At 46.0% G+C, this 15638-nt stretch overlaps 1 protein-coding gene across 7 annotated transcripts in view; it reads left to right on the top strand.

Moving 5' to 3' along the window:
• Positions 1-15638, top strand: part of LOC110527983 (polyhomeotic-like protein 2) — a 56336-nt gene that overhangs the window by 28253 nt on the left and 12445 nt on the right. For all 7 annotated transcript variants that reach the window (XM_021609659.3, XM_090241157.1, XM_090241156.1 and 4 more), the window contains exons 6-9: positions 446-595; positions 1251-1533; positions 8469-8821; positions 8972-9155. In XM_021609659.3, the coding sequence (XP_021465334.3) occupies positions 446-595; positions 1251-1533; positions 8469-8821; positions 8972-9155 (970 nt within the window). The remainder of the gene's footprint in view (positions 1-445; positions 596-1250; positions 1534-8468; positions 8822-8971; positions 9156-15638) is intronic.

Raw genomic sequence — 15638 nt, 5'->3', positions numbered from 1 at the left:
TTTTGAGTTTGTGTTGCAGGAAGCAAATTTCTGCTTGAAATAGCTAGCCTTGGCTTTTCTAACTGCCTGTGTCTATTGGTTTCTAACTTCCCTGAAAAGTTGCATTTCATGGGGGCTGTTTGATGCTAATGCAGAACGCCACAGGATGTTTTTGTGTTGGTTAAGGGCAGTCAGGTCTGGAGAGAATTGTGCATGAGCCTGCTGGAAGGAGTGTGAAGAAGTGTTGTCCTGCATGTCAAACTGAATCAGTTCAGTCTGATTAGATTACATTTTATTCCCTTAAAGATTTGTTGACGCACTATGCATAGTAAGAGTGAGCTTGAGAGAGTGTGAGAAAGCAACAGAGGAAGATCAGCTGTTTACAGTATAATTTATCTCTACCCAAAACCATGGAGAGATTATTTACATATACTGTATGTTGGTGTCATTTCATTTTTTTTTTCAGGCACAGCAAAGTAACCTTGTGCAAGTAGCTAGGAGCCTAGGCCGTGCTGTTCCGTTGTCCCCCCAGCTCATCTTCACACCTACGGCCACAGTGGCTGCAGTCCAGTCTGAGAGCTCCACGCGGTCCTCTGGACAACAGTCCTCCTCACAGGTACACTATTATTATCTCAACTCTATAGGCTAATGCCATACACACATCGCTGCTGTAGTAACCTGGAGCAGCACTAGAGGGCATAGGTGATCAACACAAGTCACCATAATTCAAACGAGGGGTATAGCCAAGGGTTAAAGTTATCCGTTCACTGCGACAGACTTCCATCATGATGATGCATGAGTTTATTTTTTGGGATGAGGGTGGGGGGGGGTTAAACACTCCTGGCCACACTTGAACGTCTAAAACTAGATAGAAAGTATGTAGAAATGCTAATGGACCTATATATTTTCAAATCAAATTTTTCTGGCCCGTAAATCTTTTGTTGACTAACAAATCGGTCAAAAAATAAATCTGTGCGGCCCTCCATTGAACTTCGAAAAATCCAGATGTGGCCCTCGAGCCATAGTTTGCCCATTGATTTGACATTGACTTAAGGTTCATTCATGGGATTTTTTGTTGTTGCTTTAACCCCTAGCTGTAGCAAATGCATTAGGTTTACAGTAATGCTGTGATACCTCATTTAATCTAAAATTTATTTCTCACTAATTCTGCAGATGGCCTGTGGGTGGACCCTTGACTGTGGTGCTCCCCACCTCTTCTGCCCTAGGCCATGTCTCATTGCCTCCGGGACCTGACCTCTGTGTCTTTTCAGGTCCAGAACCTGGCTATCCGTAGCCAGCAAGGGGCGACCACGTCCTCCTCTCAGACACACAGCTTGCAGGCCCTCAGCCTAAAGCAGAGCCCTATCTCCATCCAGCCCTCTCCCCTGATTAAGAACCCCATCCAGGGGAGCCAGGGCGCTGGGGGGAAAGGCAGTCGGCCCGACGGTGCCTTGGACGGGAGCAAGAAGGGAGAGAGCATAGTGACGGAGGTGCACGCTATAAACATGAGTCGCAGTGTCACGGCTGTTAGTGGACAGCCTCTCAGCACTCCAGGTATGTATCCAACCCTAATGTTAGCTAGCTTTTACAGACACAGGCTAGACTCCTATATTAGGATTTCATGAAATTGACACCATTGCACCCTTGGACAATTAGGTGTGTTTGCTCAAATGATGGAGAGTATTAGGATCAGTACTGGCTATTGTGATAAGGGATGGGTTTTTCTCCACTCTATGATGATGCTGAATATTCTGCCCCTGTGACTGAGCAATTTAGTCTGGAACATTAATCATGCCTCCAGTAGCCTGACAACGGTGCATTCCTCATGCCTCTTCTGGAACACAACTACATTTCAACAACTGTGTTTGTCAGGGATATAGTATCTTCAACCTAGCTTCCTTTTCCCCTGAACCGGATAGGAGGCCCCCGCTCAGGCGCTTCTTTTACGCTTCTATGTTTGGTTACATTTCAACCAGTCAAATTATGTTACCAGTGTTGCTACTTCCTGAGTTTCCTGCTTATGGAAACCTGACCCTATGTTTACCGGAAACCAATGAATAGAGTTGTTCTCTACTGTATGCAGGGGTTGTCACAGCGATGGATTTCAGTCATTTAGATTATTTTTTTTATAAATGTTTTTTTTATAAGGACTAGAATTTCAAAATGAACCTCTTTCCCCACAAGCATGATGGCCATGACTTTTTTATTTATTATGTTTTTTACATGAAATGGGAGGTTAACTTGGCCCCCCGCAGACAATTGAGTTTCAGTCATGGGATTTATTTTTTATTTTTTTAAACCCTGTGTTCGTGGCATGTTGAGGCCTGTTGCGACCACACTGTATTCACTACTACAGTGGAGAACATGGGCTCTGCCTCCGGAATAGTCAAGCTGGTTTTTCAATGAGAAGCCATGGAGGGCTCTGTGCCACAGTTGTCTTTCTAGACCACTTATTGTGTGGTCAGCAGCTGGATGGTTTTGTCACAGAGAATGGCTGCATCTATGCCAGCAGTTGAACAGAATAACTCTGACTGTCTGCGAGTGTGTGTGTGCGTTGTGTGTGTGTGTGTGCTAAGCACTGCATGGCTTGTGTGTTGTGCCAGACTTGATGGATAAGCTGCGCATGCGACTGCACAACTGTGTCTTTGTCTCGCTTTAAGTAATGGATTCAGATGAAATGAAAGGGAGGAGGTATCTGAAAACCTGACTACATAAACTTGTAAATGTACATGCCCTGGTAGTGGCCATGGGGGACAGACAGGTGTGCCCTGGACATGTGAGAAGCACTCTGTCAGTTCAGAGGATTACACTAGGGGGAGATGGAGTAGCAGCTGCGGTGGCTGACTGGGTTTATGGTTGGATAGGGGCTCCCACTGATCCTATGTGCACTGTCATCTACTGGGTCATAAATGATGCATGTTGATTCAGTCATTTTGAAGAAGGAAATACTTGAATGAAACAATTCTAATCAACACCTCAATAATAGGCTACATAACAAATGGCTCATGTAGTTTTATTTTCGACATCTGAGAGAACACTGCCACAGGAATAGGCCTAGTTAATTGTCTATTTTCGTACTGTGTAGTAATTGAGCCTCCAAGAGAAGGAGAGAGCAGATCTTGTGGGAGCAGCCGTGTGTCTGCTTCTCCTACCACAGACTGGCTGATTTTTCCTCGAATGGAGATTGGCTGGAAGCAGCTGTTCCGCAGTTGGGTTCATTGTGTACTTTAGTCTTTTCTTCACCACCTCCTTGACAGAGAAGCTATCCCAGCACCCTCCCTACTACTAAACCTACAGCACAGTACCAAAGACCACCTTGCAGACTTAGTCTCATTCTATGCCCCTGCTAACTGCACAGTTGTGTTCTGTTTTCTCATTTTTTTCCAAACTTGGCGTGCAGTTCCGTAAGCCTAAAAGGATCTCCCCATTCCGTTACATTATCAAGCCATTGTATGGTTCCATGTGTACATACATAGTAGCTCCATTGCAAGTACTTAAAACACACAACGTATTGATATGTTTGGTGTAGTTTTTATTCTCAAGCTATATGTAACTGCCAAAATAAAGGAAACGCCAACATAGGGTCTTAATAGGGCATTGGGCCACGATGAGCCGACACCTTCAATGCACCTTGGCATAGGTTCTACAAGTGTCGAACTCAATTTGAGGGATGAGACATCATTCTTCTATGAGAAATTCTGTAATTTGGTGTTTTGTTGATGGTGGTGGTGGTGGTGGAAAACAGTGTCTCAGGCACCGCTCCAGAATCTCCCATAAGTGTTAATTTGGGTTAAGATCTGGTGACTGAGATACACCCTTTAAAACTCTCTATGCTCCTTTGAGACCCCTCTTTCAAAGTCACAGAGATCTCTTCTTCTGATCATGGTAGCCAAAATATGTACAAGGCCCGCTATGACCTCCGTAGAGTCATCAAACGAGCAAAAGGACAATATAAGATTAAGGTGGAATCATTGCACAGGCTCCGACGCCCATCGCATGTGGCAGAGGCTACAGTTACAGATTACTGAACCGTGATCTGCCCAACGATGCCTCTCTACCAGACTAACTCAATTTGTTTTATGCATGTTTCGACAACAACATCGAGCCGGGTGTGAGGGCTGTCACCAACCCAGAGGATTGGGTGATCTCGCTCTCCGAGGCTGACGTGAGAAGGGTCTTTAATCAGGTCGAAACCTCCCAGGCCGCGGGCCCCGCCGGTATTCCAGGGCGCATTCTCAGAGCATACACAGAATAGCAAGCAGGCATATTCAAGGTCCTTGTCCCAGTCTGTAATCCCCTAATTTTAAGATGACCACAATCCTCCCTGTTTAAGAACTCTAAGGCTTAATTCCACAACGACTACCACCCTGGAGCACTCACTTCTATAATCATTAAGTGCTTTGACAGGCTGGTTGTTTCACACTTGCATACCTCCCCAACAGATCCATAGGTGACTCAATCTCAATTGCTCTCCACACTGCCCTCAACCACCTAGATAAGAAGTATACCTATGTAAGAATGCTGATCATTGACAGCTCAGTGTTCAACACCATTGTCCCCTCCAAGCTCAGGACTCTGGGTCTGAACATCTCCCTCTGCAACTGGATCTTGGAGTTCCTGATGGGCCGACCCCAGGTGGTGAGGGTAGGCAACATCACCTCCGCCATGCTGACCCATAACACAGGGGCCCCACAGGGGTGTGTGCTTAGTACTCCCTGTTCACCCACAACTGTGTGGCGACGCACAACTCCAACACTATCAAGTTTGCTGACCACATGACAGTGGTAGTCCTGATCACCCGCAACGATGAGTCCACATACAGGGAGGAGGTCGGTGACCTGGCAGTGTGGTACCTGAGCAACAACATCTGCCTCAATGTCAGCATGACCAAGGAGCTGATCGTGAACTACAGGAAACAGGGGGAGGCACACCCCCATCCACATTTGCAGGGGAGCAGGTTGAGAGCTTCAAGTTCCTCTGTGTCCATATCACTAAAGACTTAAAATGGTCCAAACACACGCACAGTCGTGAAGAAGGAGCGGCAGTGCCTCTTGCCCCTCAGGAGGTTGAAAAAGTTTGGCATGGGCCCTCAAGGTTCTACAGCTGTACCATTGAGACCACATTAACTGGGTGCAGCGCTGCTTGGTATGTCAATATCACTGCCCTCGATTGCATGGCGCAACAGAGGGTTGTGCGGACAGCCCAGTACATCACTGGCATCCAGGACCTCTATATCAGGCGGTGTGAAAAGAATGCCCGGAAAATCGTCATACTCCAACCAACCAAGCCATAGACTATTTTCTCTTCTGCCGCACTGCAAGAGGTACTGGTGCATCAAGTCTTACACCAACACGCTCTTGAACAGCTTCTATCCCCAAGCAATACAGCTGATAAATAGCTAACAAAATAGCTACACAGACTGTTTGAGAAAACTTATGTATTTTATTGACTTTTTATTTCCTCTCTATGCACACTCACTGGGCCTTACACACTCACACACACTGTCACTCCATCTCACACACACACACACACACACTCACTCAATCCGTTATTTGCGCACTCACACATAATATGCACATTTACAGTGCATTCGTAACATATTCCAACCCCTTAACTTTTTCCATGTTTTGTTACATTACAGCCTTGTTCTAAAATGTATTAAATTACTTTTTTCCCTCATCAGTCTACACACAATGCCCCATAATGACAAAGCAAAAACAGGTTTAGACCTTTTTGCAAATGTTTTACAAATAAAATAACTGAAAGGCCCTTTTACGTTAGCAGCAATTACAGCCTTGAGTCTTCTTAGCTATGACGCTACAAGCTTGGCACACCTGTATTTTGGGAGTTTCTCCCATTCTTCTCTGCAGATCCTCTCAAGCTATATCAGGTTGGATGAGGAGCATCTCTGCACAACTATTTTCAGATCTCTCCAGAGATGTTCGATCGGGTTCAAGTCTGGGCTCTGGCTGGGCCACTCAGGGATATTGAGACTTGTTCCGACGCCACAATCATTCCTGGCTGTGTGCTTATGGTCGTTGTCCTGTTAGGTGAACCTTCGCCCCAGTCTGAGGTCCTGAGAGCTCTGGAGCAGGTTTTCATCAAAGTTCTCTCTGTACTTTGATATGTTCTTCTTTCCCTCGATCCTGACTAGTCTCCCTGTCCCTGCTGCTGAAAAACATCCCCACAGCATGATGCTGCCACCACCATGCTTCTCCGTATGGATGGTGGTAGGTTTCCTCCAGACGTGACGCTTGGTATTCAGACCAAAGAGTTCAATCTTGGTTTCATCCGACCAGAGAATCTTGTTTCTCATGGTCTGAGAGTCTTTAGGTGCCTTTTTAGCAAACTCCAAATGGACTGTCATGTGCCTTTTTACTGAGGAGTGGCTAGCGTCTGGCCACTCTAGCATAAAGGCCTGATTGGTGGAGTGCTGCTGAGATGGTTGTCCTTCTGGAAGGTTTTCCCATCTCCACAGAGCAACTCTGGAGGCCACTGTGTTCTTGGGGACCTTCAATACTGCAGAATATTTTGTTTTTGTCTCTGAGCTCTACAGACATTTCCGCCAACCTCATTGCTTGTTTTCTACTCTGACATGCACTGTCAACTGTGGGACCTTTATATAGACAGGTGTGGGCCTTATCAAATCATGTCCAATCAATTGAATTTACCACAGGTGGACTCCAAGTTGTAGAAACATCTCAAGGATGATCAATGGAAACAGGATGCACCGGAGCTCAATTTTGAGTGTCATAGCAAAGGGTCTGAATACTTATGTAAATATGGTATTATTTTTATTTTTTTAAACTTCAAACTGTTTTTCGCTTTGTCATTATGAGGTGTTGTGTGTAGATTGAAGCGGGGAAAAAATATTTTAATCAATTTTAGAATAAGGCTGTAATGTAAAAAATAAATTGCAAAAAGGAAGGGGTCTGAATACTTTCCATATGCACTCTACCTGTTTGTTATGAAGTGATTTACAGTGATGTGTGGGTGAGGTTTCTAAACTAAAGCAGCAATAGTAGATTGCAGAAACTCCGGTGTTTTCCAGTCTGCTATTGAAACCCCATAGGGAATGTGCACTGAGTCCTTTCCTCTAGACATTCTGAAACAACACACAGGTATGGGGGAGTGGTTGCTTAGTGAGGCCTTAATCCAAAGGCCTTGAGGGACAAAAGGCATTTAAATGAATCCCCCTTCCTCTCCTTCCAAGACTTTTCTCTGTTACTCATTACAGTGCTTGAGAAAGCTGTCGAGCAGGACTGAGTTTTGTTGCTTGTATCCGGTGTGCAGTCGTTCGGAAATCCACTCATCTGTTCACACAAGTGCTAGGCCTATCTGCTGAATTGATAGCCGTTATTATACAGCCTCTTTTACATTTATCCTTAGTGAGGGCTGGGTGGTAGGTAGATCTTTTACTATGTTATCATGTAATTGAGAGTATCCGTCAAAGGCTTTTATCATGCTACTTTCTGAGAGATGTCAGTCTTCACCCTGTACTTAGTGAAACTATAGCTAACCACATGCTGTGGGTTTCATAGAGTTTTGCCACGTGAAAATCAAGCACTTTCCAGAAGATCCTGTGGTATAAATGACTAATGACATGCAACTCTGCCGGATGGAAACGTCTCTATTTTCACAGCAGGGTAGACTGTGGTTACCGCGAAACAGAGAAACATTCATACCAGATGGAGCCTATCCCACACAAAATATACTAAAAGAGGGGGGGGGGGGGCAGGGAGGAACCCTAATATCTTTGGCATCAATCCTTCATAATCAAAAGAGATCCACGAAGGTTAATGTTAGACTCCTCAGACACTGTTAGTTTACTAAGATCATCTGAGCGAAGCTACTGTAAGACCCTAGGGCTTACACCTGAGACAAACAGGTTAACAGCTCCTAGGAGAGATGATTCATGAGAACCTCCTAGGTAATGATGAGGGCCAGATCCAACCTCATTGTTTCCTTGGGAGAGTTGTTTGGGAGTGTTTGGGCAACTGAAGGCTTGGGGGATTGACTCACAGATGACTACATACAGCATGTCATGGAGCATTGGCTTCTTCTTATTTCCCTCTGGCTTTCCTCCTGCATATGTTTGGCCCAAGGCTACTCTGACTGTTGCTGTGTAGAGCCCATTTCACTGAACGACAGTACAATACATGAATGATGAGTTGTGTCCCTGGGTTCTGGGAAGTTAAGTCCTCAGGTTGTCATTTTGTCAGCAGAAGCCCTGTCAGGTGATGACAGACCCTTTGGAGACATTAGTGAGTAATGGCTGGTCAAACCCTCGACAATGGTTTAAGGCAAGTCTGCCTTGTGCTTTTCGACAAGGTCTTTTGACAACAAAAGCAAATAAATGAATTCCTTTTTAGAGGTCCACTATTCGGGTTTTTTTTTTTTGTGGGAAGAGTCGATTTTCCTTTTGTGTACATGTACTGACTTAACTATAAGATTTTTTTATGTAATAAAATCCTCGATTCTTGTTCCAGCATACACCCAGATCCAGCCCCACTCCCTGGTCCAGCAGCACAAACAGCAGCAGTTTGTGATCCAGCAGACCCAGGCTTCCCAGAGGACCCAGGGCCAGCTACTGCAAACTGCCTCCATCCAGCCACACCTGCAGACTACCTCTCTGGTCCCCCATTCTCCCAGCCAGCCAGGCCCTATCCCTGTGCTGCCCAAACCCACCTCTCACCACCAACCCACTACACCCAGTCAGCAGGCAACCATCTTTCACTCAACCATCAGCCCACATGCTCTCCACTCCAACCTGAGCCAAGCCAAAGCCCAGCCAGTACAACTCACAGCCATTAACCTCCAGATACAACCAGCGCCCTCACAGGTTAGTACACAGCAGTCACAACAAGAATTATGGAAATGGGAGAGGATTACTCTGTAACAATGTGTCAGTATGCCTAAAATATATAATTAGTCAAATATGTTTCACTAAACTCTCTCTCCCTTCTCTCTATATTCAATTACGTACTCTCAGGCTTCCCGATTGGTCCAGGACAGTAAAGGGCAGGACAAGCCCACGTCATTGGTGGTCAGAGAGCGCTGCCCAACTACCAGAGTACAGCAGCAGTGTACCCCATCTGCCCAGTCTCCACCACAAGCCACCAAGCCAACAGAGCAGCCAAAGACTGACCCGGTCACACCCATCAGCCAACCACAAGGTAGCAGGACATTTGGTTTTAATGATTCATGTTAACAAGCTTGTATCACCCCATCTCTTAGTTATATTTCCTAGAGACAGGACTGGGGGTGGTCTATTGTTATCATATTTACAACCAATTACAACTTTGGAAAGCCAGATCAAACATAAGCCGCTCTGCCATGTACTGCTCTCCGGGGGCCTAATTTATCAAAGGTGTGTGCACAAGAAAGACTCTTTCAACCTTGCGTGTGCCAGTTTTCCCGCAGGTTGGTATTTATCCATTTAGAACTTGACGGGAAAGTGTGCGTATCTCACATACAGCTCAGACCAATGCGTACGCACAACTTCTAGTGGTTGATCAATTCTATTGCAAGAAAATATTGTTCTTCTGGGGAAATGTTTTGTTTGATGCACAGGAATTATAATGGTAGGCTAATAAAGACTTTTGAAACGTGATGATAAAACCGATGCATTTGATGTTGGTAAGGAGATCACATAGCAGTATACAGCCTAATATGGTTATTTGACTTTTATTGTATAGGCCTATAGGTCATAATCATATTTTCTAACATGACTGGTTTATTCCCGCTACTCAACAATTATTAGCCTACCATTTATCCATTGCTCATTCAATAGATGTCGTGAGGTGCGTACTGGCGTCAGAGAAGTCAGGCGCAGGAGAGCGAAAACTGATTTACAACGGTGTCGTTTAATATGCATTTACCACCGTTAACGTCTTTGGGATAGGGGGCAGCATTTTCACTTTTGGATGAATAGCGTGCCCAGAGTGAACTGCCTCATACTCAGTTCCAGATGCTAATATATGCATATTATTATTAGTATTGGATAGAAAACACTCTGAAGTTTCTACAACTATTTGAATGATGTCTGTGAGTATAACAGAACTCATATGGCAGGCAAAAACCCAAACAGGAAGTGGGAAATCTGAGGTTTGTAGTTTTTGAACTCAGCCCCTATCGAATACACAGTGGGATATGGGTTATTTTGCACTTCCTAAGGCTTCCACTAGATGTCAACCGTCTTTAGAACATGGTTTCAGGCTTCTACTGTGAGGTGGGAGAAAATGAGAGATGTTTGACTAAGGGGTCTGGCAGCAGCCTCGTTCTCAGTCCCGCGTTCACATGAGAGGTATCTCTCGTTCCGTTGCTTTTCTACAGACAATGGAATTCTCCGGTTGGAACATTATTGAACATTTATGATAAAAACATCCTAAAGATTGATTCTATGCATAGTTTGACATGTTTCTTCGACCTGTAATAACTTTTGTAACTTTTCATCCGACTGGACCTGAACAAGTGTTTGGATGTGTTTACCAAACGCCCTAACAAAAGAAGCTATTTGGACATAAATTATGGACATTATCGAACAAAACAAAAATTTATGGTGAAACTGCGGTTCCTGGGAGTGCATTCCGATGAAGATTAGCAAAGGTAAGTGAATATTTATAATGCTATATTTTTGACTAATGTTGACTGCGCAACATGGCGGATATTTCTTTTGGCTGGTTTGGGCTCTGAGAGCCGTACTCAGATTATGCTTTTTCCGTAAAGTTTTTTAGAAATCTGACACAGCGGTTGCATTAAAGAGAAGTGTATCTAAAGTTCCATGCATAACACTTGAATTTTCAAAAACATTTATAATGAGTATTTCTGTGAAATCATGTGGCTTTCTGCACAATTACCGCATGTTTTAGAACTACTGAACGTAACGCGCCAATGTAAAATTAGATTTTTTTATATAAATATGCACTTTATCGAACAAAACATACATGTTTTGACTTCCGGCGCCGGGCAGAGATGGCCGCCTCGCTTCGCGTTCCTAGGAAACTATGCAGTTTTTTGTTTTTTCACGTGTTATTTCTTACATTAGTACCCCAGGTCATCTTAGGTTTCATTACATACAGTCGAGAAGAACTACTGAATATAAGATCAGCGTCAACTCACCATCAGTACGACCAAGAATATGTTTTTCGCGACGCGGATCCTGTGTTCTGCCTTACAAACAGGACAACGGAGTGGATTCCATGCAGCGACCCAAAAAAACGACTCCGAAAGAGAGGGAAACGAGGCGGTCTTCTGGTCAGACTCCGGAGACGGGCACACCATGCACCACTCCCTAGCATTCTTCTTGCCAATGTCCAGTCTCTTGACAACAAGGTTGATGAAATCCGAGCAAGGGTAGCATTCCAGAGGGACATCAGAGACTGTAACGTCCTTTGCTTCACTGAAACATGGCTCACTGGAGAGACTCTATCCGAAGCGGTGCAGCCAACGGGTTTCTCCACGCATTGCGCTTACAGAAACGAACATCTTTCTGGTAAGAAGAGGGGCGGGGGCGTATGCCTCATGGCCAACGTGACATGGTGTGATAAAAGAAACATACAGGAACTCAAATCCTTCTGTTCACCTGATTTAGAATTCCTCACAATCAAATGTAGACCGCATTATCTACCAAGAGAATTCTCTTCGATTATAATCACAGCCGTATATATCCCCCCCAAGCAGACACATCGATGGCTCTGAACGAACTTTATTTAACTCTCTGCAAACTGGAAACGATTTATCCGGAGGCTGCATTCATTGTAGCTGGGGATTTTAACAAGGCTAATCTGAAAACAAGACTCCCTAAATTTTATCAGCATATCGATTGCGCAACCAGGGGTGGAAAGACCTTGGATCATTGTTACTCTAACTTCCGCGACGCATATAAGGCCCTGCCCCGTCCCCCTTTCGGAAAAGCTGACCACGACTCCATTTTGTTGATCCCTGCCTACAGACAGAAACTAAAACAAGAGGCTCCCACGCTGAGGTCTGTCCAACGCTGGTCCGACCAAGCTGACTCCACACTCCAAGACTGCTTCCATCACGTGGACTGGGAGATGTTTCGTATTGCGTCAGATAACAACATTGACGAATATGCTGATTCGGTGTGCGAGTTCATTAGAACGTGCGTTGAAGATGTCGTTCCCATAGCAACGATTAAAACATTCCCTAACCAGAAACCGTGGATTGATGGCAGCATTTGTGTGAAACTGAAAGCGCAAACCACTGCTTTTAATCAGGGCAAGGTGTCTGGCAACATGACCGAGTACAAACAGTGCAGCTATTCCCTCCGCAAGGCTATCAAACAAGCTAAGCGCCAGTACAGAGACAAAGTAGAATCTCAATTCAACGGCTCAGACACAAGAGGCATGTGGCAGGGTCTACAGTCAATCACGGACTACAGGAAGAAATCCAGCCCAGTCACGGACCAGGATGTCTTGCTCCCAGGCAGACTAAATAACTTTTTTGCCCGCTTTGAGGACAATACAGTGCCACTGACACGGCCTGCAACGAAAACATGCGGTCTCTCCTTCACTGCAGCCGAGGTGAGTAAGACATTTAAACGTGTTAACCCTCGCAAGGCTGCAGGCCCAGACGGCATCCCCAGCCGCGCCCTCAGAGCATGCGCAGACCAGCTGGCTGGTGTGTTTACGGACATATTCAATCAATCCCTATACCAGTCTGCTGTTCCCACATGCTTCAAGAGGGCCACCATTGTTCCTGTTCCCAAGAAAGCTAAGGTAACTGAGCTAAACGACTACCGCCCCGTAGCACTCACTTCCGTCATCATGAAGTGCTTTGAGAGACTAGTCAAGGACCATATCACCTCCACCCTACCTGACACCCTAGACCCACTCCAATTTGCTTACCGCCCAAATAGGTCCACAGACGATGCAATCTCAACCACACTGCACACTGCCCTAACCCATCTGGACAAGAGGAATACCTATGTGAGAATGCTGTTCATCGACTACAGCTCGGCAATCAACACCATAGTACCCTCCAAGCTCGTCATCAAGCTCGAGACCCTGGGTCTCGACCCCGCCCTGTGCAACTGGGTACTGGACTTCCTGACGGGCCGCCCCCAGGTGGTGAGGGTAGGCAACAACATCTCCTCCCCGCTGATCCTCAACACTGGGGCCCCACAAGGGTGCGTTCTGAGCCCTCTCCTGTACTCCCTGTTCACCCACGACTGCGTGGCCACGCATGCCTCCAACTCAATCATCAAGTTTGCGGACGACACAACAGTGGTAGGCTTGATTACCAACAACGACGAGACGGCCTACAGGGAGGAGGTGAGGGCCCTCGGAGTGTGGTGTCAGGAAAATAACCTCACACTCGACGTCAACAAAACTAAGGAGATGATTGTGGACTTCAGGAAACAGCAGAGGGAACACCCCCCTATCCACATCGATGGAACAGTAGTGGAGAGGGTAGCAAGTTTTAAGTTCCTCGGCATACACATCACAGACAAACTGAATTGGTCCACTCACACAGACAGCATCGTGAAGAAGGCGCAGCAGCGCCTCTTCAACCTCAGGAGGCTGAAGAAATTCGGCTTGTCACCAAAAGCACTCACAAACTTCTACAGATGCACAATCGAGAGCATCCTGGCGGGCTGTATCACCGCCTGGTATGGCAACTGCACCGCCCTCAACCGTAAGGCTCTCCAGAGGGTAGTGAGGTCTGCACAACGCATCACCGGGGGCAAACTACCTGCCCTCCAGGACACCTACACCACCCGATGTCACAGGAAGGCCATAAAGATCATCAAGGACATCAACCACCCTAGCCACTGTCTGTTCACCCCGCTATCATCCAGAAGGCGAGGTCAGTACAGGTGCATCAAAGCTGGGACCGAGAGACTGAAAAACAGCTTCTATCTCAAGGCCATCAGACTGTTAAACAGCCACCACTAACACTGAGTGGCTGCTGCCAACACACTGACACTGACTCAACTCCAGCCACTTTAATAATGGGAATTGATGGGAAATGATGTAAATATATCACTAGCCACTTTAAACAATGCTACCTTATATAATGTTACTTACCCTACATTATTCATCTCATATGCATACGTATATACTGTACTCTATATCATCGACTGTATCCTTATGTAATACATGTATCACTAGCCACTTTAACTATGCCACTTTGTTTACATACTCATCTCATTTGTACATACTGTACTCGATACCATCTACTGTATCTTGCCTATGCTGCTCTGTACCATCACTCATTCATATATCCTTATGTACATATTCTTTATCCCCCTACACTGTGTACAAGACAGTAGTTTTGGAATTGTTAGTTAGATTACTTGTTATTACTGCATTGTCGGAACTAGAAGCACAAGCATTTCGCTACACTCGCATTAACATCTGCTAACCATGTGTATGTGACAAATAAAATTCGATTTGATTTGTATTGTGTAACATGAAGTCCTATGTGTATCAAGATCATCAAAGGTTAGCGATTAATTTTATCTCTATTTGTGCTTTTTGTGACTCCTCTCTTTGGCTGGAAAAATGGCTGGGTTTTTCTGTGGCATGGTGGTGACCTAACATAATTGTTTGTATAGCTTTAAAATCAGACACTGTGGCTGGATTAATGATAATTGTATCTTTAAAATGGTGCCTAATACTTGTATGTTTGAGAAATTTGATTTATGAAATTTCTGTTGATTTGTATTTGGTGCCCTCCAATTTCATTGGCTGTTGGCGAGGTGTTCAGTCCTAGGCAGGTTAACAGAACAATACAATAAATGGGTCAAACAAAACCCGTTAAATACCAGCATACCGTGCATAAGCACTACAAGAAACAATTACCGACAAGGACATGAGGGGGAACAGAGGGTTATATACACAACATGTCATTGATGGAATTGGAACCAGGTGTGATGGAAGACAAGACAAAGCCAATGGAAAATGAAAAGTGTATCAGCGATGGCTAGGTCGGTGACTCCGAACGCCGCCCGAACAAGGAGAGGAACCAACTTTGGCAGAAGTTGTGACAGTACCACCCCCCCCCCCCCCCCTGACATGCAGCTCCAGCAGCGTGTCGACACCAGCCTCGGGGACGACCCGGAGGGCGAGGCGCAGGGCGATCCGGGCGAAGACGGTGGAACTCCTGCAGCATTGAAGGGTCCAACACGTTCTCGCCCGGAACCCAGCACCTCTCCTCCGGACCGTACCCCTCCCACTCCACGAGATCCTGAAGGCCCCTCGCCCGACGCCTCGAATCCAGTATGGAGCGGACGGAGTACGCCGCCCCCCCCCCCCCCCCCCCCCCCCCCCCCGATGTCTAGAGGGGGCAGAGAAAGCTCCCGCACCTCAGACTCCTGGAGCGGGCCAGCCTGAGGAGAGACACATGGAACGAGGGTTTAATACGGTAATTGGTTGGAAGCTGTAACCTATAACAAACCTCGTTCACTCTCCTCAGGACTTTAAATGGCCGCACAAACCACGGACCCAGCTTCCGGCAGGGCAGGCGGAGGGGCAGGTTTCAGCAGGCGTCACGGCCTGCTGAAGGGGAACACGGACAGCTTCCCATATCTCCTCCACGCACCTGAACCAGTCGTCCACCGCAGGAACCTCGATCTGACTCTGATTCCAAGGCGCCAGAACCGGCTGGTACCCCAGTACGCACTGGAAGGGAGA

Source organism: Oncorhynchus mykiss, chromosome 7, assembly GCF_057628025.1.
Source record: "Oncorhynchus mykiss isolate SJ-2025 chromosome 7, ASM5762802v1, whole genome shotgun sequence".
NCBI lineage: Eukaryota > Metazoa > Chordata > Actinopteri > Salmoniformes > Salmonidae > Oncorhynchus > Oncorhynchus mykiss.
Note: the sequence above shows the minus strand (reverse complement) of the source record. Positions and strands in the feature narration are given on the sequence as shown.